At 37.8% G+C, this 27,183-nt stretch overlaps 1 protein-coding gene across 1 annotated transcript in view; it reads right to left on the reverse strand.

Annotated features, from left to right (window-relative positions):
* LOC128739979 (O-acyltransferase like protein) overlaps positions 1-27,183 on the reverse strand; it is a 131,382-nt gene that overhangs the window by 15,642 nt on the left and 88,557 nt on the right. Inside the window, exons 6-7 of the mRNA XM_053835488.1 lie at positions 15,035-15,293; positions 14,811-14,976 (exon numbers count right to left, since the gene is read on the reverse strand). Coding sequence (XP_053691463.1) covers positions 14,811-14,976; positions 15,035-15,293 — 425 coding nt within the window. The remainder of the gene's footprint in view (positions 1-14,810; positions 14,977-15,034; positions 15,294-27,183) is intronic.

A 27,183-nucleotide genomic window follows, 5' to 3' on the forward strand; every position in this document is an offset into this window, starting at 1 on the left:
CCACAAAATAGTATCGGAATCTAATCTTCTCGTAAAAATGGCAATTTAGGTCCCTACAACTTTTTTTACATGGAACGCATGTGCTTTGCTGCCGACATTCCCTTAAAAAATCTCTGACACCATTCACGTTTGAAACTACTTGTTTCTTGGTCAACCTTTTAGTCATATAAAGATAAATATAAATCCTCAACTGATGATAGTTCTCAACAATAACGTGTTTATATTTGATATATTAAGGATGCAAACGCATCACTATCAGCAACGATTGTCATTGTTTGACTAATAGCATTTGTTCAGTCCGGTGCTGCACTTCGGATGAAGTGCTTAAAGGTTAAGCACAACCCAAGTAACAATTTGGGTTTTATTACACTCTTATGGTGCCATTTAAGACCAAAATTGGTCTTGAAGACCACCACAAGAGTATAATAAAACTCACGTTGTTGCTTGGGAATAGTCGCCTGTGACCTGTAGCATGAATCAGAAAGCTTAGATGGTGTAGGATATTACTTCAACTTTGCACGAATTGGGTAATTTAGAAATGTAAACTCGTTGAATTGTAAAAATCTGCTTACCATTAAAGAATGCAACATTACATATTGCACTTTATTTTTTTGCCCCTTCAAATTTCGAAAATTTTTGAAGGGGGGGGGGGGTGACATAAACTTTTTTTCAAATTTGTATAAGCCTAATTGAAAAAAAAAATATTTTTTTTTCACCCGGATAATCGAGTCTAAAAACCCGGATAATCGAATCCCCGGTTAATCGAATCCCCGGATAATCGAGACCGGCCTGTACTTTGTCACTTGTTTTGGCTTACTTCCCAAGCACAGATATCAAATTGGTATAGGTTTAGATTTTCGCAAAGAATCTTCCAACCAATCACAAAGCGAGAATTCTGGTAAAACATAGGTTCATTATTTTCAATTTTTCAATAGTTCAACATCAAGAATTCAAACTTTTCTTCATTTGGGTCAATTCTTAGAAGATTTTCCGATCGATTGGTGTAAGAATATTGAAAATCGATCGGAAAACCGCTGAGCTATTAGCGCTCAAAACCTTTCATTTTTCGTGACGCTCGCATTTTTCGATTTTTTAGAATGACACCCTATCTCAAAACTTGCCGTAAGACGTAGTCCTATGTCAAAAGAAAGCAGCACATTCATAATGTATTTTCCTAACTATTGATTTAAAAAACTGAACTTACACATATTTTACCCGGGCACATCGAATACAGATTGTATAATGATACTTTTCAAAACAGCTATGTGAGACGGCAAAATGATTTAAGAAAAAAAGTATGAAGGTCTGTGCCTAGGGGCACGAATGAGGGGCTCACGTAGGACTTCGAACGCAGGTTCAATTGATGGCCCCGACCTTTCTTGGTCCTTTACTCCACCCCATGGTCATCTTTGGAGTGGGAGGGACGGTTTATCTCTCTGGTATTTGTAACTGATTTCTTCACATTTTCCACATTTTTATTTATCTAATCCGTGTGACTTGTTGCATTGATCTCCCGCGCATGTCCATCATAGTATTTTTACTTCTTTTGACTACTTCCAATTGGCCAGAGACTGCCGATACTATTTTGCTTGTTTTGCCTTTGCAAGCAACATAGTAAACTCTCATATCCAAGCAATTCTACCTTAGTAGACTTCAAACTACACGAATCAAATCGATTTCAGCATCACAACATGTTCATATGCATGTGTTGTCTTTATTTTATAACTGACTTTTCACTACCACAATTGCCATTTGTTCAAACTGCGTCATATATCTCGCAGACTTCACGTCCAACGGTAAACTGTTGTATTCTTGAAGACCTTTATAAAAAAGCAATCTCTAAGTCGTGTGTTTCAAAAATCGAGGCAATCTGAAATCAGAAGCTCCTCTAGTATTGTATCTATGTACATCTCTGCCAAACTGAACTTCACTGGTAAGATACTCAGGCAATATCCCCTGTTTCATTTTTTTTATGAACATTACGCTATTGTAGATTGTTCGTTGTTTCACTGGCATCCATTTTAGCATATCCAACATAAGAGATGTTGGTCCGTCCCCATCTAAGTAATGTTCTCATAATATTATTTGGCAACCTTTGAAGCCTTTGCACCTGCGTGTCTGACGCCAACAATAGCACTGTTGCGCAATAATCAAAATGGGATAATATAACTGATTTTACATTTGTTAGCTTGGACCAAAACGTTAAATATCTGTTTATTCTACATAATACTCCATACTTTATAGCTATGTTTTTTATTACATAAACTACGTGTTCTGCAAAATTGAGCCTTTCGTCTACCTGCAATCCGAGATACTTGGTAACCTTTACTCTCTCCATTACGTTTGACAAAGTTTGACCTTTGGTAAATGCTTATCAGACAAATTTTTAATTTACTGGAATAAGTGCTCTGAAGCCTTCCCATACATTTGATACAAGAAGGTAAGTTTAAATCTGTACATCAGTTTATCCGTTCCACCACTAAGACTCATCAGACCACAATCACACTTCTTCTGGGAAATTATAGGCATGATTTTATTTTATGATGGTTTGAGGATAAGGACTCTAATACAAATAAAACAGAAATGTTTTCGCATGAACCATATTTTCTGCTATGTATCTAGCGGTAAACTGTGAAAGTAAACTAGTAAAATCTTCTCGGAGCAAAAGACAGTGAATCGACGCCGCTAACTTACGTGCCTGTTGCCATTCATTCCAACAGAGAAGGACATTCGAATGGCACGTCATATTTGCGATGAGTGTACTTTGGCTTTAATGTTATTTATAACCAATGGTCCTTTTAAAGGCCACAAGCGAGTTAAAGTAAGATAATTGAAACATGTCAAACTACGCATAATCATATTCAATACAATAATCTGTGGGCTGGTTATTCATTACCATTTCAACCTTTATGATGCACACAAGTGATTTTTAAAAGAAATCTCTATGTCTCATTGGTTGCAGGCCTTGTACTTATGAACCCCCATCCACATATTTTCAAAGCGACCATTGCATTCAATAAAGAATTGAATTTGAATATTTCGCTCTTCTCTTTTAAAAGTTCAATTAACCAATGGCACTAAAAAATTCTTATAAGCATACATATGCCAGAAATGCAGTTTACATTAGTCCATGATCTAATGATCTCATATAGTCCTACGTCACCTTTTCGTACAACCCTTAGCACTGTATACCTTGTAGTTTTTTGTTTGACGTGGCACGCTAGGTTTGAAACTGGTATGCTATTGACGAATGTTACTTGGCTTAAGGAGCTTACTCAAAACGTAAGATATTTGATATTGAACACACAACTGACAGTTGAACGGAAAAAATAAATAAATAATCTGGATTATCATTTGCCATTCGTTCATATTCGTCAATTTTCTATATATTGATATATAGCACTATTTATTGTGACAGGTAGATTTGAAATATAATTGCCTTTCAACTAACATACGAACAACGAGTTAAAATTATGACAGTTAAAATAACATCAATTAGCTACCGTTTTCTGTACGTTAATAGTTTTTTGGACACTCTGTTTATCAGTTATTTCACTCTTGACGATCATATTCGGAAGTGTATAAACAATTAGTAGAATTAATATATATATACACTGAAGTCGCTTTTTACGCGGTTTTTACGGGACTATTTTTACGCGGTTTCTTAAATCTTAACCTAATATCAAACCTAGCTAACTTATAATCTATAAAGAGACTTAATCATCGCAATAGAGGATTGCAACGGTTTTTGTCGGAAATTTGAAATAATTTTGTTTGACATAGCTTCTAGGGTTTCAACACCAGTAAACCAATGTAATTCTAATGTACTAAACCTAGGAGGACGCTTCAAAATCATTTTCAAAATTTTATTTTGAATCCTCTGAAGACTCTTCTTCCTCGTAATACAACAACTTGACCAAATCGGAACGGCATATAACATTAACATGCCGGTCTAAAAATTTGTTTGTATATCAATAGTTTATTTTTCAGACAAAGTCTAGAATTTCTGTTAATGAGAGGATATAAACATCTCATATATTTATTACATCTTGCTTGTATACTTTTAATTGTGGACGTGGTCATAAATCAATCCCAAATATTTAACTTGGTCAGACCAACTCAAAGCAACTTTATTCATCCTGATAATGTGATTGCTATTTGGCTTGAGGGAAGAAGTTGTAGGCTTATGAGGAAAATGATCTTCTTGATGGAATGTTTTTGCCCAAACCTTGTCGTAAGACGTAGTCGTAAGTCAAAAGCTTGCAAGGAACGCTTACGTCATCTCAATTCTTAGTTGTTTCCAAGCGTTCCTTGTAAGGTTTCTTCTTAGACCATTTTTCCGTCTTACATAACTGCTTTGAAAAGTTTCATTATGCAGTCTGTCTTCGATGTGCCCGGGTAAAATCTGTGTAAGTTCAGTTTTTTAAATCAATAGTTAGGAAAATACATTATGAATGTGCTGCTTACTTTTTAGTGTAGAGTAGTATTCGATTTTCGCACGTAACTCGTGACCAAGAGCCAATCAAAACGTTTGAAACAAGTGTCACTAACGGCAACAAATCGTATAAAATTACTAGCAGCCTTTTCTTCTTATTTTTATGTAAAATTTCCAAACTCTACACTCAAAATAATTTTCACGTCGAAGCTACGTGAAAAGTTATGTGGATATTTTCCATCCAACTTTTCCCGTTTGTTTGAAATTTGTATAAATTCCAAATTTGTTTGAAATTTGTATAAATTTATTTAAAAAAATCAATTTATTATCATTTTCAGTCCTACACACCACTATGCCTAATTGCTTAAATTACATGCTTTCTTCGTTCTTTGCTATTCTTGTCCAATTGCGAGTAACAGTAAATGCAGAAAATGTCAATTGAAATGTTTCTCACTTTTCATGTATTCAATGCAAAATTCAAAACTTGCAAATTGTACACACATTTACATACATACACATATACATACATACATACCTACATACTTACAAACATACATACATACACATATACATACATACATACACATATACATACATGCATACACATATACATACATACATACATACATACATTGATACGTCATTGATATCGCTAAGTCCCTAAAGGTGAGCAAGGCACCGGGGCCAGACGGTATCCCGAATATGGCCATTAAAGCGGCTATTTTAGAGGCTCCCGAATTATTCGGGGCAGTAATGAATAGATGCATGGAAGCTGGCCACTTCCCGGACAGATGGAAGCGACAGAACCTGGTCCTATTGCCGAAGCCGGGAAAACCTCCGGGTGTCCCCTCGTCATATAGGCCGATCTGTCTACTCGATACTGCCGGCAAGGTGCTGGAGAGGGTTATCCTTAACAGACTCGTACAGTACACGGAGGGTACAAACGGTCTGTCAAGGAACCAATTCGGCTTCCGAAAAGGCAAATCTACGGTGGATGCCATCTTGTCTGTCACTAAGACAGCCGAGGTGGCAATCCAGCCCAAGAGGACAGGTATTCGTTATTGCGCAGTTGTCACGCTCGACGTGAGAAATGCGTTTAATAGCGCTAGCTGGGACTCCATAGCCAGCTCGCTTCGGAACGTCCAAGTGCCGGTGTCGCTGTACAGAATTCTGGAAAATTATTTCCAGAATCGTGTGCTATGCTACAACACGGAGGAGGGTCAGAAATGCGTTCCAATCACCTCAGGGGTTCCGCAAGGTTCCATACTGGGCCCGGTGTTGTGGAACGTCATGTATGACGAGGTGTTGAAGCTAAAGTTTCCGGTAGGGGTGGCGATTGTCGGCTTTGCGGACGATATCACCTTGGAAGTCTACGGTGAATCTATCAGAGAGGTTGAGTTGACGGCTGCCCACTCTATAAGCATTGTTGAAGATTGGATGCGATCCAGGAAACTGGACCTAGCGCATCATAAAACGGAGGTTATCGTGGTTAACAACCGCAAGTCGGTGCAGCAAGCAAATATCAGTGTCGGGGACTGCACTATTTCGTCAACGCGGTTCTTAAAACTCCTTGGAGTCATGGTCGACGACAAGCTCAAGTTCGGGAGCCACGTCGACTATGCCTGCAAGAAGGCTTCCACAGCTATTTCGGCATTGTCTCGTATGATGTCTAATAGCTCTGCGGTATATGGCAGCAAGCGAAGGCTTTTAGCCAACGTGATCCAGTCCATACTCAGGTATGGCGGGCCGGTGTGGTCATCGGCGTTAGGTACCAAAAGCTATCTAGCCAAGCTGGAAAGCACCTATCGTCTCATGTGCTTAAGAGTGGCGAGTGCGTACCGCACAGTTTCACATGACGCAATCTGCGTCTTAGCGGGTATGATGCCTATTGGTATCATCATCAGCGAGGACGTAGAGTGCTTCAACCAACGTGGAACTAGAGGCATACGGAGTACCACAAGATCGGCCTCGATGATCACATGGCAGCGGGCATGGTCTGATTCCACAAAAGGCCGGTGGACACATAGACTTATCCCGGAACTATCCAGATGGGTCAACAGGCGCCATGGCGAAGTCAACTTCCACCTGACACAGATTCTGTCAGGGCATGGTTGTTTTAGACAGTATCTGCACAAATTTGGGCATGCGGAGTCCCCCGAGTGTCCCGAATACGCGGACGTTGAGGAAACTGCAGAACATGCTTTCTTCATATGCCCTCGTTTCGAGGGCGTGAGAAGCAACATGATGGCAGTTAGCGGACAGGACACTACTCCGGATAACTTAGTCCAAAGGATGTGTTCTAGCTCGGACGTCTGGGGTGCGGTCAATGCGGCTGCTACCCAGATCGTACTTGAGTTACAAAACCGCTGGAAAGCCGATCAACGGCGAATAAACAGCCTAACTACCATAGTCCAGTAGTTATCTAAGAGCGTGCGTTAAGCACAATAGCCCCTCCCTGAAGTAATATCGATAAGGTGGTTCCAGGGGGGATTGAGGCTGGAGACTCGAGTAGGGTTTTAGTGGGTCTGGATCTTCACGGGATACCAAACCCCACTCCCTGAGCTGTCTTCTCAGGTGTCTGATAGCAGATTTCCCTACTCGTTAAAAAAAAAAATACATACATACATACATACATACATACATACATACATACATACATACATACATACATACATACATACATACATACATACATACATACATACATACATACATACATACATACATACATACATACATACATACATACATACATACATACATACATACATACATACATACATACATACATACATACATACATACATACATACATACATACATACATACATACATACATACATACATACATACATACATACATACATACATTCAAACGTACATATACGCATACACTCAAGTCTCTTTTTACACGGTTTTTTTTTACGATTTTTGAATTAACACGGTTTTTTTTATGATATTTTTTGAATTAACGCGGTTTTTTTTTAAACGGTTTTTTGAATTAACACGGTTTTTTTAAACGATTTTTTGAATTAACACGGTTTTTCAGCGCGATATTTATGTTTTCTGAATTTACACAGTATTTTTTCGATGGTTTTTAAATTATAATGTTTGTATATCGTTCGGAAATTTTCTAAAAAAAGCCAGTATATGAAGTACCAAGACATGCTACGTCTAATACGTACATTCCCAGAATAGAATAGCGCAGAACAACGTAGGTCAGAGGGAATGGATATTACGAACCCCCTAAAACACACTCACATTATTAATAATAAAAAATAGTGTTCAATCAACAAAAAACTATCAATTTTAATCACGCGGTTAAGCGTCCCACCAGGGCCCTTTCGTCGATTACGGAAAGGAAAAGCAACCTACTACCCGAAAAGCTCGACGCGCACATGAGCTATAGCATATCTGCTCGACTAGTACCAGTCGCTCCCCCGAGAGCGGTAGTGTTCCCAGCCAACAGTAGCTCAAGCCGAACGAAGCAGCCAACGCCGAAGGCAGCCAGCGTTCCCCGCAAGCAGCAGCCTTCCCCGAAAGCATCAGCCAGCTCCAGTAGCAGCCGCTCGTAGATCGAGTGATTTCCCCTCCACAGATCCAGTAGCAGCAGCCGGCCGGCCCCGATATACTCACACATTGTAAGTTAGGTTAAATAAAAATCAACATCTAAATTGAAAGTTCTTTCTAAGCTGCCGTGTGTCCCTAATCGGTGTCAGAAAGCTGACCTCGAAAAGGAGTCTCTCTCCCTCTAGATCGAGCTAGCCAAGAGAAAAGAGATCGTGAGTATCCACCCCGGAAGTCCCCAGTGGTTCGACCAGCGACTTGGGGTAGTAGCGGGTTATTTGCTACCAATAATTGAATAATGCATTATGCAACTGTGACAAATAACACAGTTTTGTGTTCCTACTACCACTTTTTTGGTAGTACGAACACAAAACTTCGAATCTAATTACACGTAAATTCATTTAAGACTGTACGAAACTGTTTCGTGGTAGAAAACAACGAAAGGAATTCGTACATTTTATGCTTCATGGTACAGATACAAGATTTTACATTTTTACGACGATTTGAGAATTAACACGGTTTTTTTACAACAATTTTTGAATTAACACGGTTTTTTTTACAACAATTTTCGATTTAACACGGTTTTTTTTACAACAATTTTTGAATTAACGCGGTTTTTTTTAAACGGTTTTTTTTTACACGGCACGTATCCCCCGTGTAAAAAAAGACTTGAGTGTACATACATACATACATACAAACGTACATGTACGCATACATACACACACATACATTAAATGCAATCGACCTTTGATCGATATATTTTTACTACTTGAGCCCGCATCTTACGATCCGGAAAATATAAATTGTCTGTTCATAATTCTGAAAACTGTGGATACATTCCATTGGCCAGTGTTTGCGAAGATGTTTAATCTTTGTATTAGTTCTTTGAGTTCTTATATTGCATAATATAGCTCTAAGATGTTCTCCATAAAAAAGTCATAACCGGAAACTGAATCAAATAGTTTTTATGGTCGTATTGGATTTTATTTAACTGAATGGAGTGCTTCTGGCAGCACGGTCACCGACAGACGCGTTCGAGATCGGTCCGTTCGTTTTCTTCAAATTTAGTGTGTTTCCGAAGACCATATTACCAAAAAACCAGTGATTTTGTGTCTTTTTATGCGTTGCGTGTGTAATATATAAAATTAATTTACAAATCGTAGATTTGGTGGAAATTGGCCAAAGAAAAGTTGTGTAGTGCGATTGCATTAAATCGTTATTAAAATGTGTTCTATTAGTGTGCGTGAATGAAAAGTTGCAGTAGTGTGCGTATAGGTTTTTCGTCAAATGCTGGTTCGCGTCTATCGCTAGTATTGTGTTTACGGAAAGGCGGCAGACGGCTACATAGATGTACTCTATTACTACTTCACATCGGGCAGACGGCAGTGTGTTGTTTTATATGCGAATGCGAGTGCGATTAACTGCAACATTTTCCTATTGGAATCAAGCTTGACACCGATGGGGATCGGAAGGACAGCTTCGAAATGTCAACACATTCAGCTAAGTATTCCCTTCTTTAATGTAGCACGAAAACAAAAATACTGTTTTCGTTTGCTCCCCGGTTCAAAACCATTGGAAAAATTATTTTATTGAGTACAATGCATACAGTTTTGCAACAATACATGTTTTTTGTGATTTGATACAGTTATATATTGCATTCATGCAGTTGCTCTGGGTAGAGTTGCTTGTATTAAAACCTTCGAACAGGACGTGCCGGCTGGCTTCTTGTTGATCTTTATTGCATATAAATTATTTTTTATCGAATGTTATGTTTGAGTATAGGAAACGATGTTAAAGAAGTGCTTGTGACACATTTTATGGCATTTTGCCTTTTTTTTCAGGCTTTTGTCTCCATGCATTCTAGTCTTTGCGTGACGTCGTGTTGTTTCGGTCGGACGGTTTGAGGTTTGTGCGGCTTTGTACAATGTAGTAGGGTTTTTTTCTAATTCCCGTCGTAATGGGTGAAGCCATTCTAATTTTCAACATTTGTTGGATGGATTTAATGAATACTCCAAAAGTTCTTGTCCTGATTTGACTAAGACACACTTACCTCCCGATCCGTGAACTTTGAAGTCGCTGAAAAGCGACTGTTAAGGCATATTATTGAAATTGCGTAACTGACTTTATTGCTAAAATTCGTCGTACCGTTTTGGGATCCGTCCATCAGAATTTTTCATCGTCCAAACTAAAAATCATAACAATGTTTACGAAGCTAACGCGCATGTGTTTGTGTGGGACGGCGTGACAGGTGTTGTTCTGCAAAGTTTCTGCAGGTCAGGCAAGTTTTCCTGGCTGTAGAGTGGCGACAGTGCCTTGCGTGAGTTGTTTTCATTTGTGAATGACGGAAATTAGAACGGTTGGTCGACATTGTCTTCTTCGTCGCACGAAGGAACGTTGGAAGTTTGGCTGGTAGGGTTTCTTTACTGATAGAAAGCATTTAGATAGATTTCAGCTCACTTTGATTGATCGCGTATGATAGACAACAAAGTAAATTATTAGGGAATAACTAGTTTTGCATTGTGTATCATAAAAGTGCTGATATTTTTAATGGTTTGTGTTGGATGGGACGGGAGTAGGCGATTGCGACGATGTAGCAACATACCCTAGTAAATTTTATATCGATGTGTTATTTGCTACAGGTGCGCGCGCGTAAATTTCGAAATCGTGTAATATAATTAGATGGACATCAGCTTAAAGTGTTTATCGTCTAAGTGAAAATTCAAACCAAATTTAAGTACGTCTTAAATTAAATTAAAATATACTAAGTATAAACGCGAGATGCATAAACTCGTAACGATATGACAACATTCGTCTTAAGCTGCTGCATATTCCGTTGATAACAGATTTTACAGAAATATTGCGCGCATGGATGTTATAAGATCGTGTGACATATCTATATGATGTACAACGCGAAGTGCTTTTCGTCAATCGAGTGAGCAATCAAGATTTAGAAGCGATGAGACTTAGAGCAATAGAACAATCACGTAGTAGCGGCTACTATGCACTCGTGCTCATTATGCGTTTTCATAATATCGATTATTTTAGCCTAGCAGATGACATTGGCTTTCGCGCGTTGCCTTGAAAGAATACATCATCTTCGAAGATGAATCGCGATTAGGCACGATATAGCATAACTCCCTAAGGCCGGCCGTCTGGAGTTTAATTTGCTATCAACATTATTAAATTATAACTGTGTTGAGTTCCAACAATCCTGTGACTGTTGATTCAAATAGGCTTTTAAATATAAAATCTAAATATTTCCATTGGTATAAAACTGATTTAAAATTAGCATTTCTCGGCTGTTGGTTAAATGAAGCATAAACAAACAAAAATCAAACTAACTGCTAACTACATAAAACAGAAAATACAACGATCACATCACTTATCAAGGTGAATCCTGATCCATCGAAACCTTCCATACTAACAAAACTCCTTCCTGTGATCTTTGCGGGGATGCAGAGGTTAACACGGTCCCCAAAACAACAAAGATTACACTAACATTCCTTCCGCATTCCCACCTGATTGCAAGGACGTGGCCGGCGCAGTTATTGATTCATTATAATTGAGTCACTGAATTTTGCACACTGAGAATGATCGGTCACTCCCAACCCCATTCAGTTGATTCATTGTGCAATTTCACTGATTCGGATCAATCACTGAGTGCAACCATTGATATGTGTAATCAGTCTACACTCTTAAATGATTCTACCTGTAAATAGATCGGATTTAGTTAAAGCTAGGTTGAAATTACTCAAAATGCCCTTAAAGTGTACAAACTCAAACTTTGGGTAAAAATTTCAACCAATTTTGGCTACTTGCTACCGATAATTGAATTATTCTCTATGACAAATAACGCAATTTTAAGTTCCTACTACCAATTTTTTGGTTGAAAAACTACTCAAAATCTGAGTTTGTACACTTTAAGGGCATTATGAGTAGTTTCAACCTAGCTTTAACTAAATCCGACCAATTTACAGGTAGAATCATTTAAGAGTGTAAGCTAAGCTAAGTATTGGATTTTATTTAAATGAATAAAAACTTGTGGCTATTTGCAACATTTATGTAGTCTGATTAGAGTAAAATGTTGCTTAGATAATTCTTGATCGTTTGCTATCATTAGCTCATTTTTTAAAATTTTGCGACTTGGTCCGGTCTGATTTAACACCGACCATGATAAAAATACCCAACATGGAAAAAAACACCGACCATATGATATTGCGACAAGCAATCGAGTTGAGCAGGCGAGTCGAGCTGTCGAATCAAGCAATCGAGTCAAGCAGTTGGGTCGTGCAGTTGAGTCGAACAGTCAAGCCGAGCAGTCAAATCGAGCAGTCTAGTTGAGTAGTTAAATCAAGCTGTTCAGTCAAGTAGTCCGGTCGAGCAGTTGAGTCGGGCAGACGAATCTAGCAGTTGAATCGAGTAGTCTAGTTGAGCAGTTGAGTCGAGCAGTCGAATCGAATGGTTTAGTCACAGAGAACAGACATCCATTCAGAAACAAATTTTTGGGAATTCTTGGATAAAATTTCAAATTAAAAGCACTTAATATGCTAGCGTCACCACCACTATAGTTTCCCAACTAAATGATTCTTTTGATTTGCACGCTGACAACCTTTGGCTCCTCTGGCTCTAGTATATATGGACTATAAGCGTTATGCTAGCGCCAGAAGCTAGCTGTTGTGAGTTTAGTGTAGAATTTTACTCGCCTTTAGCGACATCATCACTATAGTTTCCCAACTAATTTGACATAAGTTTTATCCAAGTGGAGATCTTTCGCTTGGATGTCTGTTCTCTGTGGTTTAGTCAAGCAGTCGGGTCAAGCAGTTAAGTCGAACAGTTGAGTCAAGCAGTTGAGTCGAGCAGTTCATTCGAGCAGTTAAATCGAGTAGCCCAGTTGAGCATCTGAGTTGAGCAGTCGAGTCGAGTAGTCTAGTCTTGCAGTTGAGTTGAGCAATCTAGTCGAGCAGTGGGGTCAAGCGGTTCAGTCGAGTAGTCCAGTCGAGCAGTTGAATCGATTAGTTAAGTCTAGCTGACGAATCAAACAGTTGAGTCGAGCAGTAGGATTGAGTGGCTAAGTCGAGCAGTCTAGTCGAGCTGTTGAATCAAGCTGTCAGTTGAGTAGAGCAATTAAATCGAGTAGTCTAGTCGAGCAATCGGGTTGAGCAGTTGAGTCGAGCAGCCGATTCGAATAGTCCAATCGAGTAGATGAGTCAAGCAGTTCATTCGAGCCGTCGAGTAGAGCAGTTGAGCCGAGTAGTTCAGTCGAGCAGTGGAATTAAGCAGTTGAATCGAGCAGTTGAACCGAGCAGTCTTGGCGAGCAATTAAATCATGCTGTCCAGTCACGCAGACCAGTCGAGCAGACGAATCGAATAGTCCAATCGAGCAGTTCTATCTTGCAGTTAAGTCGAGCAGTCGGGTCGAGTAATAAGCCAAGCAGTCGAATCGAGTAGTTATGTCGAGTAGTCCACTCGAGCAGCTAAATCGAACAGTTCAGTCGAGCAGTTCAGTTAAGCGTCCAGTTGAGCAATCAAATCGAGCAGTCTAATCGACTAGTCCAGTCGAGCAATCTAGTCAACCAGTTGAGCAATCGAGCAGTCCAGCAGTCGTCCAGTGAGGTGACTGAGAATACAACTTATGACGTCCTGTCAGAGACCTGGTTTTCGGTACAGACATATGCCTCTTATATAAACAGATTTTACACGTTTTAACGGTTTATTATACGATACTTAAGTGTTGAAATTTGAATAATCGTCTGATTTTCAAATACTCGGTTTCGTTTGATAGATCTCAATAGTAATTTTCAAACCACAAGCCCAATCGTCATGAAATTTGGAAGTTAAGGGTTTGAAAGGCTCCCCTTTCATATGCAATCGATTTTGTTCAAATCGGTTAAGGGACCTATGAGAAAATTCAGTCTCGTATGACATCGTACATCAACATCACACACATACATTCTTTCAGATGGTTGTGATTACTAACACTTATAAGCAGTAGTAACGCCCTTGGAATAAGAAATGTTGTTAGTAGTATCGTCCATTACATTGTATATGCGAATCTTCTACTATGCCCAGTCTTGAGTTCAGGTGTCTTTGATTCAAGACAAGCAAAAGTAACGTACAGTAAAGATTTGCATAACGCGGTGGGTGGTCCTGTATGCCCATCGCAATATCTCAGCTGTACTTTAAGCAATAAAGTTGATTTTTAGTACATTGTTAGCATATGGCATAACCTAGTCAACTACCAAAATTCAACTTTATTGTTTAATGGACAACCGAGATATCACGATGGGCGTACAGCACCACCCACTGCGTTATGCAAATCTTTACTGTAGTTGCATCTCTTTGAGTTACATAGCGTACCTTCGATTCAATCTCGACGCGTGACAACGCACGCTGGTTACAGCTACTGTTTTACCTGACTCACTGCGAATATACGTGTTATTGAAATAAAACCTAACCATACGTTTTATTCGTTTATAACGCATATGCAGCTAATATCGATAACAAACGATTTTTTATAAGTTGTGCTTTTGTTATTGCATTTAACTTGTAAAAAGTTGCATAAATAGCAATTCATTTTCACAATACAATTATTGCATACTACTGGCACTTGAAATATAACGTTTAAGTACGTTATTTTCAGTGATCAAAATTAACGATATTTTCGATACAAGGGCGATATTGTTCGAAAGCTTTCGAACCAACACGATCCCGCGAAAACAACGCATATTCGCAGTGAGTCAGCAGTCAGGTAACACAGTAGTAATAATAATAGAGAGTTGCTGAATTTAATCAAGGGATCAAAACTTACCATTTGCTCTACAGGGAAGAGTGTATTTATGTACAATATATTACGCCACCAATATTTTGGGCAGGTCACGTGATCTTGAGTTGGTGGTTCGAATACAGAATTTTGTTCCAAATACCTCATTACAACTTCCACTACGCCGAGGACATAAAGATATGGAGCAGTCAACCTAAATAGCAGTATGATGAAATAGGTATATTGAATGTTGATAAATGAAGTGTTCTTACCTAACAAAACGATAACTGACGAGTCCGATAAAATGATATGTTCCAGCTGTGAACTCATTCACGCCTTGGGTTATAATTTCCAGTTTTCCTTTGGCATTCGTTCGAAAATATATGTATGAAACCAAAAAACCGCTAATGAAAAAGAACGTATCTACGCTGTATGCACCATTAAGAATTGTTTGAAACATTACTTCCTTCTCAACGACTTTTCGAAGTTCCATATTATCCGAGTACTTAAAAACAACAATCATGGTGTGTCCTATTAAACGTGAAACATATGGTATTTTAGATAGCAACTTGGGATTTACGCAATTGCGATACGAACATCGCGGGTTAGTTGAATTATTTGCTAGTAACTAGTGTAGTTGAATATTAACTTTTGAACCACATGTATTTCAGATTTTACCTTTTGGGATATCTTTAGGTTAGGGTCGAAGCACGTCGAAGAGTCTCATTCATGATACACTCAAGTCGCTTTTTACGCAAATGATACGTTCCGCGTAAATTCCGTAATTCGCGTAAAAATAATCGCGTAAATCCCGAAATTCGCGTAAAACAACCGCGTAAATCCTGAAATTCGTGTAAAAAACCTCGTGAATTTCAAAACTTGGCATAAATATAAACCCATAGAGCATATCTGCGTAAATTCCGAAAATCGCGTAAAAAGCGCGTAAATTTCAATCTTCACGCAAAAAACCGCGTAAAATCCGAAATCCGCGTAAAAAGCAAACCGCGTAACAAAAAATAATGGTGTAAAAAGTGACTTCAGTATATACCAAAAACTGTACTGTGTCCGCGTGCGTTGCCATGCGTCCAACTTTGTGCGATTAACCCTCCGTTCCTCGCGCTGTTGTATTTTGTACAACGCCTGTGAATCGTTAAATTTATCTCGGTATATCGCGGGATTCCAGCAATAAAAAAAATTACTATTTTCAGCAAAGTTGATCCGCAGACCAAGATCTTTCAAACGGTGAAAAGTACAAGGGTCCATGCCTAGTGGCACGGGCGCAGGCTTGAAGTAGGACTACGAATGTAGAGCAATTTATCTCCCAATGCTAAAGCCGGTGATTTTTGTACGAATTTCATATAATAGATTCCCCAGTTGCGCAGTAAGCGCAGTAACGGAAGGTTTAGTCGCGCTGTTGTATTTTGTACAACGCCTGTGAACCGTTGACTTTATCTCGGGAATCCAGCAATAAATAAAATTACTAATATTTTTTTGAAACGATGATTCTACAATTGATGAAGGGACGGTAAGGGAAAGTAATGAAGAAGGATTTTTTTTTCGGGAATGAAGAGGAAGGGTGGAAAGGAAGGGGGGGGTAATAGGTAGCTATGGTTAACAAGTTGTCGTTGTGACTCCTATCTTTTGTCCAATGCTGGAAGGTGCATGGGTCGAACCAAGCTGTAATCAGAGATTATAACCGGATTTGAACCCACAACACCTGCCAGGGCGTGTCGCTCACTGGTACCCGTGTACCTTTGAACCACAGAGGCGCTGGACTACCACGGGTACCAGTGAGCGACACGCCCTGGCAGGTGTTGTGGGTTCAAATCCGGTTATAATCTCTGATTACAGCTTGGTTCGACCCATGCACCTTCCAGCATTGGACAAAATATAGGAGTCACAACGACAACTTGTTAACCATAGCTACCTATTACCCCTCCCCCCTTCCTTTCCACCCTTCCTCTTCATTCCCGAAAAAAAAATCCTTCTTCATTACTTTCCCTTACCGTCCCTTCATCAATTGTAGAATCATCGTTTCAAAAAAATATTAATATATGCCTGACCGCATTTCAAGGTCATGACTAAAGTCACGAGTTTGGTCAATAAAATTACTGTTTTCAGTAAAGTTGACCCGCCGACAAAGATCTTTCAAATGGTGGAAAACGTTTCATAAGTTTTTCACCAAGTGGCATTAGTATTCGAGTGAATTCTGAACGTTTTAGCATGCCTATAAATCGGAATTAGCACGAGTAACGAAAGGTAAAGGATTATGTTCTTACAAGTGAGAAATTCACAATTTCAACTCTTCAGCTAATTTAAATATTGGACCCGAAATGTTTCGCCAACGAAAGTCGGCGTCCGACTGATGGATGACGCGGAGAAGCAGCAACAGCTGAAGCTCAATAATTTTTGGTCGGATTGTATAGGGCGTAAATTAAATACAATAATAAGGAAGATTAACCCATAGCTTATCTCGTATATATTTCTGTCATCCGTGCTAGGGAAGCACTGACGTAGGAAGGCAAAAAATGCAAATAATGAAATATTAAATATTCGATTCATATTTTCTCAACTAGTAAACGTCTTTTGGGGAAACATGTAATCTACTATGTTGTAATGGATTTTTTGAAAAATTTCCAATCGATTGATATCAATATCTCTAGAATCTATTGACGGATGAGTTATAAGCGTGCAAACTATAACCACTTTTCGTTACATGTTCCGTTTTCGTTTTTCTAAAGTGCACCCCAATATAGAAATCAAAGAAGTAGTCCTACTTCAAAAAAGTTTTTCGCCAAGTAGCATTAGTATTCGAGTGAATTCTGTTAGGAGCAGTTCTACGCTAAATCGTCCAAAAAAGTTGAAATCTGAAATGAACCTCTTTGATTTGGATGAAACTTTACAAACGCGTTTGATAGGAGGAAATACGCACCTTCCACAGGTTTTTGACTCAAGACTCATTAAAAAGGGCGTATGTACTTTCATGTTGTATTATGTTTGAAAGATTGTATTTCGAAAACTGTCGATTTTACAAACATTATGTCTGAGCAAAAGTTGTAGAAAATTGATTTCGGAACTTGAAAAAAATATACACTGAAAAAAATATTTTATCAATTTTTCAAAAATTTGAAAACAAAACTTAAAATCAAAATATCAAAAATATACCATTTTTGAAAATTTTTAATTTTTTTTTTTGGAAAAAATAGAAGTAATTTGCATGCCTTTAACAGTTATCCTGAGATGGAGCAACTTTCATGGACGGACTTCGTAGAACAACGACTTAGATGATTTTTTTCCAACTTGGGATTTTTCAAGTAATATATGAATTGGTAATACAAATAACAATTCTTTATGTCATAATTATTTTTCTAAATGCAGCCTTTTCGAGATATTCAGAGAAAAAGTTGGATTTATTTAAATTTTTTATGCTAAACACGTCGTTTTCATATGTTACTCCAGTTACCCACAGTTTCTATAATATTTCTAATAACTACATTTAATTTCCTACAATTTATCCAAAAACACCTTATTGAACCTTTCGCTTTTGGGTTGTGGGTATTTTGAAAATTGTACGAACTGTACTACGAAGTCCGTCCATGAAAGTTGCTGCATCTCAGGATAACTTTTAAAAGCTTGCAAATTACTTTTATTTTTTCCAAACGCTTAGCAAATTGTCGTTGTGACTCCTACCTTTTGTCCAATGCTGGAAGGTGCATGGGTCGAACCAAGCTATAATCAGAGATTATAACCGGATTTGAACCCACAACACCCGCCAGGGCGAGTGGCTCGCTGGTACCCGTGTACCTTTGAACCACAGAGATACTGGACAAAAGGAGACTGCGCAACCCCCCTTATTAATGCAGCGACGTATCTGGTTTTTGGTTATTTTTAGACACACAAATTGTGCCTCTTTCCTCCGTCAACTGTAGAAACCACCGACCGAAAAGTTTTAATCTAACTTTTTTTTTTATTTTTTTTTATTGGGGCAAATATTCGATTACATAAAATACTTAAGAGTAACTATCCTATATCATATTGTATGTTCAATCACAAGTGGTGACTTTTCAACACTATTAGAATTGCATTATTCTATATACTATTATTCTGATTTCTTATGATTTGTTACGACAATTAAGATTATTTAGCAGTAGGGATTACAACCTAAATGTAAGGAAAAAAATATAAATCTTAACCTAATATCTAACCTAGCTAACTTATGATCTATAAAGAGACCTAATCATAGCAATAGAGGATTGCAACGATTTTTGTCGGGAATTTGAAATAATTTTGTTTGACATAGTTTCTAGGGTTTCAACACCAGTAAGTCTATGTAATTCTAATGTACTAAACCAAGGAGGACGCTTCAAAATCATTTTCAAAATTTTATTTTGAATCCTCTGAAGACTCTTCTTCCTTGTAATACAACAACTTGACCAAATCGGAACGGCATATAACATCGCCGGTCTAAAAATTTGTTTGTAAATCAATAGTTTATTTTTCAGACAAAGTCTAGAATTTCTGTTAATGAGAGGATATAAACATTTCATATATTTATTACATTTTGCTTTAATACTTTCGATGTGGTCTTTAAAAGTAAGTTTTTTATCATAAATTAATCCCAAATATTTAACTTGGTCAGACCAACTTAAAGCAACTCCATTCATCTTGATAATGTGATTGCTATTTGGCTTAAGGGAAGAAGCTCTAGGCTTATGAGGAAAAATAATCAATTGAGTTTTACAAGCATTGGGAGAAATTTTCCACTTTTGCAAGTATTTGGAGAAAATATCCAAGCTTTTCTGCAGTTGACTACATATGACACGAAGACTTTTTCCTTTTACGGAAATGCTTGTATCGTCGCAGAATAACGACTTTGTGCAGCCAGCCGGTAATTCAGGAAGATAAGATGTGTATATGTTATACAGGATTGGGCCCAAGATCGAGCCTTGAGGCACACCTGCTTTAACAGGAAATTTATCAGATTTAGAATTCTGATGGACAACCTGTAAAAATCGATCAGTTAAATAATTTTGTAAAATTTTTACAATGTAAATTGGAAAGTTAAAATTTAGCAATTTCGTGATTAAACCTTTATGCCACACACTGTCGAATGCTTTTTCTATGCCTAGAAGAGCAACTCCAGTAGAATAGCCGTCGGCTTTATTAGCTCGTATCATATTCGTAACTCTGAGCAATTGATGAGTAGTGGAATGCCCATGTCGAAAACCAAATTGTTCATCTGCAAAAATGGAATGTTCAGTAATATGTGACATCATTCGGTTAAGAATTATTCTCTCAAATAATTTACTTATGGATGGAAGTAAACTAATTGGCCTATAGCTTGAAGCCTCCGCTGGATTTTTATCTGGTTTCAAAATAGGTGTAATCTTAGCAATTTTTCATAAGTTAGGAAAATATGCTAATTTAAAACAGTTATTAAATATTTTAACCAAAAGTTGATAAGCGATTTCAGGGAGTTTTTTAATTAAAATGTAAAATATGTATGACCTCATTCCAAGGTCAAGACTAAGATCTTGAGATTAGTCTATTACATAGGAACGGGGCCTTCCCTCGAAAAACCCGCGCCGAGAAACGCGGCTAACATACGCTGACGGACGAACAGCGTCACGTGCAGTACCTTGCAAGTCGTAAGGGCGGGCACAGTGTCGTCGTCCTGAAAGTAAATAGTAGTTAGATTAAAACTTCTCGCTCGGTGGTAATCTGCAATTGATGCAGGAAGCGGCACAATATGTGTCGATAACACAACCAACACGCGTAGCTATCCTTGAGAAGTGGATTTTGCGGTCTCCTTTTGTCCAGCGCCTCTATGGTTCAAAGGTACAAGTACCAGCGAACCACATGCCCTGGAGGGTGTTGTGGGTTCGAATCCGGTTATAATCTCAGATTACAGCTTGGTTCGACTCATGCACCTTCCAGCATTGGACAAAAGGTAGGAGTCAAAATGACTACTTGTCAAGCATAGCTACCAATACCCCTCCCCCCTTCCTTTCCGCTCTTCCCCCTCCTTCACCAAAAATTTTCATTTCTTTCCCCTACCGTCCCTTCATCAATTGTAGAACCATCGTTTAAAAAAAAAAAATATTAATATATGTATGACCTCATTCCAAGGTCAAGACTAAAATCTTGAGATTAGTCTATTAATATTAATATTTTTTGAAACGATGGTTCTACAATTGATGTAGGAACGGTAGGAGAAAGCAATGAAAATTTTTTGGGAAAGGAGGGGAAAGAGTGGAAAGGAAGGGGGAGAGGTAATAGGTAGCTACGCTTAACAAGTTGTCGTTGTGACTCCTACCTTTTGTCCACTGCACATGAAAATAAATACGCCCTTTTTAAAAATGTGTCTTGAATCAAAATGACGCCAAAACCTGTGGACTGTTCATATTTTCCTATCAAATACGTTTGTAAAGTTTCACCTAATTCAGAAAGGTTCAAATTTTGTCATTTACCTATTTCACGTGGAACTGCTCTTAGGTTTTCGCATGTATATAAATCGAAGTTGGCGTGAGTAACGAAAGGTTAGGTACCTTCTGTGGTAGTTTTAGGTTTCAAGTGGTTGCATTCAAGTATTTTATTGAACTTGCACACAACATTGAGTTGCACCTAGCGGTGAATCGCAGAAACTGCAGTTGCAAGTTGCGACCGCGACTGTGACAACTGTGATTCTTATATGATGATGACGATGATGATGATGATGATGGTGAATCGTGTATCGACTAACGATTAGATAATAAGTGATGATATTTTAAGGTGAAACTAGTCGTCATCGAGTCCGCCAATTTCAAAAGTTTTTTTTTGTTTAAAACAAAAATTATGTTTATGAAAATATATTCGCTGTGTTGAAATTGGCAAGAAAAATGCAGTAATTACATTTTTACAAATAGAACCCCGCTTTTGGGGTCAAAAACTGCTTCCGAAATTGGGCTCTCCGACGAAAAGTTAATGACTGCTAATTTCTCGTTAAGTTCTGTGACTTTGTGCCAACATTTCCACAGCTTATACATAAATAAAAAAACTTTTTTTACTGGAATTATATGTATAAGAGCAAAAAGTTTTTTCGTATTCAAAAAGGGGTATGAAATGGGATAGGCAAACGAGAGATCGTCCAACATAGCTTTTGCCAGCCCAAGTTCCTACCTAGCGCCTCCACGCGACCATACCCGGTAATACTTTATTGAGTAACTAAGCTAGGAGGTGCGATGCTGTGTGGTTCCCGACTGCCTGATCTCAAAGCTTAGAATTTGGGCAGTCGGTAGAGCCGCACAGCCTTGTTATCGGGTAAGCCAATAAGTTAATTTAATTATTTGTTTCGTTTTAGCTCATCAGGCATCTATACAGTGGAAATTTGGCCTTAATAAGTTCAAATAATGGACATGGATATCAGATGAAAAAACTAGTTTAATTTTTAGATATTAGATGCACTGATGGAAACGCAAATGACGAAAGAAAATGTTATATTGACCCAATCGATCGTCATCGGTAAGATCGTTTCAAGTCAAATTTTTTTATATGTCACTATATACGGGTCGACTCTTTTGGTAATAACATACCAAACGTGTTGAAAGTCCGAATGTAATAGTAAAATCCATATGATTCTAATATTGGCTGGGCTTGCTGACTAGAAAATGATTCCGGAATGCGCTGCAAGTACTCAGTCATTCTTCATGGGTCTTTGGATAGTCAGTAGAGCTAACACCAGCTATAAACCGGAACTAAGATAATTGCTTAGACTAACCATCACTGCAGTTAGCTTTTTTTCATAATATCACTACCGGACAGTTGGAGATAGATAGGTTATACACACACACAAAGGTTTTTTCGTATTCGAAAGGAGACCGTACTATGGAAAGTTGGAAAAATTGAAAAACATTTTTTTGGGTTTTCGGAAGGATTTTATCTTCAGAAATGTTCAAAAGAATTTTCTGATACCTTATCTGATTATCGTTGAAAAGTTACAGCAAAAATTGTTGGGTCCTCTCAAGAGAAGTAGCACAGACGTTTCATAACGCGTTTATCTTGAAACTAGCGGTACGTGTATCTCAGTTTGTTGTGTTTGAAAAAAATTATTAGTTGAGAACATATAAATGTCATGAACTGAAGTTTAAATTAATGTGAATGTTAAATGTTAAATCAATAAGTAATTAGAGCGTACTACGTCCCCGGCAATGTCACCGAAATCATGTGGAGCGAATCACAACCTGTTGTCGTTATTTTGTTCAAAATTATACGTACAATTTGATTTTGTTTGAGTTTACCCAAGGAACAATTTTTGCTTATTAAACGTTCAACCGACAGCTTTTATTCAGCACATGCTGTATAGCTGCTTTTCAAGTATGTCTAAACACCTCTGTTCAATGCTTATACAGTTGGTTTTGGAGAATTTAAACAGCACAGTGCTGAATATGAGCGTGAAAGATGCGTTTGTATGACTGTTATGTAACGTATAGTAAAACGTTTATTCAGTACGTGTAGATATGTTTATTAAACTTCTGCTGATGACACTGGAGTTACGTTTATTCCACAGCAGTTCAACATTTAGACAAGCAAAAAGAAAAAAAATATGCAGGAAGTATTTTTATTTTATTTTGTGGGTTTCGTTATTTTCATGGCCATTTTTGTATTCATATATTCTAGTTTAATAAGAGACTTTAGTAGGAAATCACTGGTTGACTCAAAATTCATTAGGCCTGCCATATACTTTTTCATTCACCCGGATTCGAACTTACATCCTGTCGGTCGGAAGTCGTCAACGAACACATCTGAGATAATCTGACATATGATAGGCGCCGAGTTTTTAGCCGATGTAGATTTACCAGCTTAAGTTTGTCAAGCGTGGAACAAAAATTGGTTAAAATGCATTTAAGCGCTGAAGAGTAGTTTCTTAAATCATGTTTGGCATCTGCTGTACAAGCTTACTTTAGAAGTATTTATTCCGCACATGTTAAACATTTAATAAACTATTTCTACTAAAATAAAGCATTTCGCTTGTACCACCAGCATTACCAGCAACATAACACAGTCACAACGCAGAGGACTTTTTTCTCTTGAATATTGACGACGGTGAGAAATCCAGAATGTTCGGCTAGCGATTGTTCATTTAGTGATGTGATTAGTTAGCAGCAGCAGTTATTAGTTAACAGCAGAAGTGATTCGTGCTAGTACGGCAGAGGAGGAGTACTTTTGTCACCCAGTCATTAGTTTACGTAGATAGTCCTGAGCGTATTGCTGCTTTAAGTTGCTCGCTGACTGTGCACATCTATTTGTCATCGGCTGGGATTTAGTTTTTTTTCATCCAAAACAAAAAAGAGCAGCGGATAGCACGAGAAGCAATGGTGTTTTCGCGCACCGGCAGCGGGAGCTGGACACACGATTACGGCGCTACCAGCAGTGGTGGTATCGCCACTATGCCACCCGAGCATAACAATTCTGACGGTTTCAGCCCGATGAAATTCATCTCGCTGAGCAAATCCATTGTGAGTAACTCGCAAAGCGGCAAGCAGAGCTGGTTGTCTTTGGATAAGTTTGTTAAATTTATCGGTACGACGAGGGATAACGACACGCCGAGGGAAAAGATACACACCGTACAGACAACAACAAATAAAAGGATTGCCACGACCAGCAAAGATTTGCGGTGCCTAAAAGTGGTTATGCAAATGTTTTCTATTCTTAATATATCAAAAAAAAAAAAAATAGAATAAAAATAAAGTGTACCTAATATAAATTTAAAGTATAAATTATAAAGTGTATAAAGTATAAAGTGTCATTCAAGTGTTATTGGCTGCCATCAAGCACCTTTTATTCCACACCTGCTCTTGGTGGTGCTACTGATACGTTTGTACGACGATTATTCGACACATATTCTACAATTCCTCTTAGCAATGCAGCTGATGCGTTTGGGCAACTTTCATTCCACTCTTATTCCACACTCACTCTCAGCAATGCTTCTGATACGTTTGCGCTACACTCATTCCACACTTATTCCACTTTTATTCCCCACCTTCTCGCAGAAATGCTGCGCAACATTTATTCCACTGTTATTCCACACTTGCTCTCGGCAATGCTGCAAATTCGTTTGTACATTTATTCCTCTATTATTCCACTTTTATTCTGCACTTGCTCTCAGCAATGCTGCTGATACGTTTGCGCAACGCTCATTCCACGCGTATTCCACTATTATTCCACACTTGATCTCCGTAATGCTGCTGATACGTTTGCGCAATGCTCATTCCACTCTTATTCCACTTTTATTCCACAATTGCTCTTGACTGACACGTTTGCACAACGTCTGTTCGACATGCATTTTCATGGTAGCCTTTAAGCGACCAGTATTCCACACCTGCTCTTAGCCGTACTGCTGATACGTTTGCATAACCTTTATTCGACTCTTATTCCGCACTTATATAACAACGTATAGATGTTGATTAGAAGCTAGGAAAAATTAGGATATGACGTTTAAACAACAGACAATTCAGCATATTCGCTTATTCAGCACCGAATACTTCCACACAACTCTTATTCCACACCTGCTTGTTTAGGTGCTGCCGTTTTGTTCCTTGGGTAATTGAAAGAAAGTAAAATTTGGATATTTTCGAAAAACTTGTTAAATTTTAAAGATATTTTTTAAATACGAAGGAGTGTCCGTATCGATAACACTTCACCAGATTTTAGAGCATAAATAATTTAGGCTATATATTAAATGTTGACCTCATTTCGCTCAGTTACGCTTGATGAAAAAAATTAAGTTTCATAGAACGTGGTATCCAACACTAAATAGTCGAAACAAAAATGGCTCGTTTTTACAGCGTTTCAAGCAGAAAGTGAAAGTAGTCTAGTAAGGAAAATACAATAGTAATAGTTGCTCGCAGTAAAATGAAGTTTAAAAATATGGCTAACTGAATTATAGATACATATTCAGATACTAAGAAATAAAAAAATGATCTGGTAGAAAGGCCAGGTCACGCCGCTAGGTGGATTAATTCGGGTTTTTAACAATGTATTCAGTGCATTCTTCTTGCCAAGCTGAACACAGAGAATATATTTTCATGAACAGAATTTTTGTTTCAAACAAAAAAACTGCTTTTGAAATTTACAGAATGAACGCCGACTCATTTTTAGTTAATTACCTTCACGTTGAAATAATTCATTGAGAAAACTTTTCGTATAGTTTCTATGTGTTTCTATGTGTTCTATGTTTTTCCATGTGCCCAGTAAATGAACTTTATGTGCCAAACAGTTACCATTTATGTGTTTTTAAAATTTACCTTTAAAATTTGCACGTACTATTCATTTGCATATAATTTTCATGTGTACTTCTGGGCGCATTGTGTTTATATGTGGCACATAATAATCATAAGGATTTTCATATAGAAATTTTCCATTAGTTAGGTGCGGATTATTTTAAGTGTTGTATTTTATCGCTTGACTAGACTAGAAATTTAGTCTCCAAAATTACTCATGTTTTCAGGTTTCTAGCTTATGTTTTATGAAAATACTCCAAGAATAATAATCATGACATCACGAACTTCTTGCAGTACAACACAACGCAAAATCATGAAATCATTAATAATGAATTTGAATTAACATTAATAAGAGTTAAATTATGATTTGACAGAGTAGAATCAATATATATATAGAATGCCAGTGTCGCTGTTTTTCTATAGGACTCATTGTGGTAAACGCACAGGTCTGCTAGGCAGCCATGTTTATGCAGTCAACATCTAACCATTTGCGTAAATGAGACAGCATGACACTGCTATACGTTCTGTTCGTTTCCCCCTGCAAAGCGAGTATGCTGGCAGACGGGTATTATTTTCAAATCTTAGCCAGATTTTTGCAAATAATACCCACGCCGGCAGTAGATGTTGGCTACTGTTAAACACATAGAGTAAGGATAGGGTTGCCAGTCCCTTGGGTAAACATGATGCTAACAATCTGTATCATGTCCAGTGTTGCCACATGTACAGATTTATCTGTAAAAGTACAGATTTTTCCGATTTTTTTGGTACAGATTCTGTACGGTACAGATTACAGATTTTTGTCATAAAGTACAGATGGGTACAGATTTTTTTGGGTGTCAAAAACTATTTTTTTTTTATTTCAGTTTTGTTACTGGAAATCAATAGAGGAGCACCTCTTGACATGAACGCAAACAAAACAAAACGTGTCTGTCCTTAAGGTTAGCAAGAATATGTACAAATATGATCATAAAATCAGAAATTTGCGATTTTTATATTTTTTAAAGTAAATAAACCAGGTTTTCCTATGTAACAAACAAACTTTGTGGTACAGATTTTGGTACAGATTTTTGAAAGCAAAAGTACAGATGAAAAAGGTTTTTTTACCTTTCAGTACAGATGAACATGTGGCAACACTGATCAAGTCTGTGAATCGGGAGCATCAT

This window comes from Sabethes cyaneus, chromosome 3 (assembly GCF_943734655.1).
Source record: "Sabethes cyaneus chromosome 3, idSabCyanKW18_F2, whole genome shotgun sequence".
Classification (NCBI taxonomy): domain Eukaryota; kingdom Metazoa; phylum Arthropoda; class Insecta; order Diptera; family Culicidae; genus Sabethes; species Sabethes cyaneus.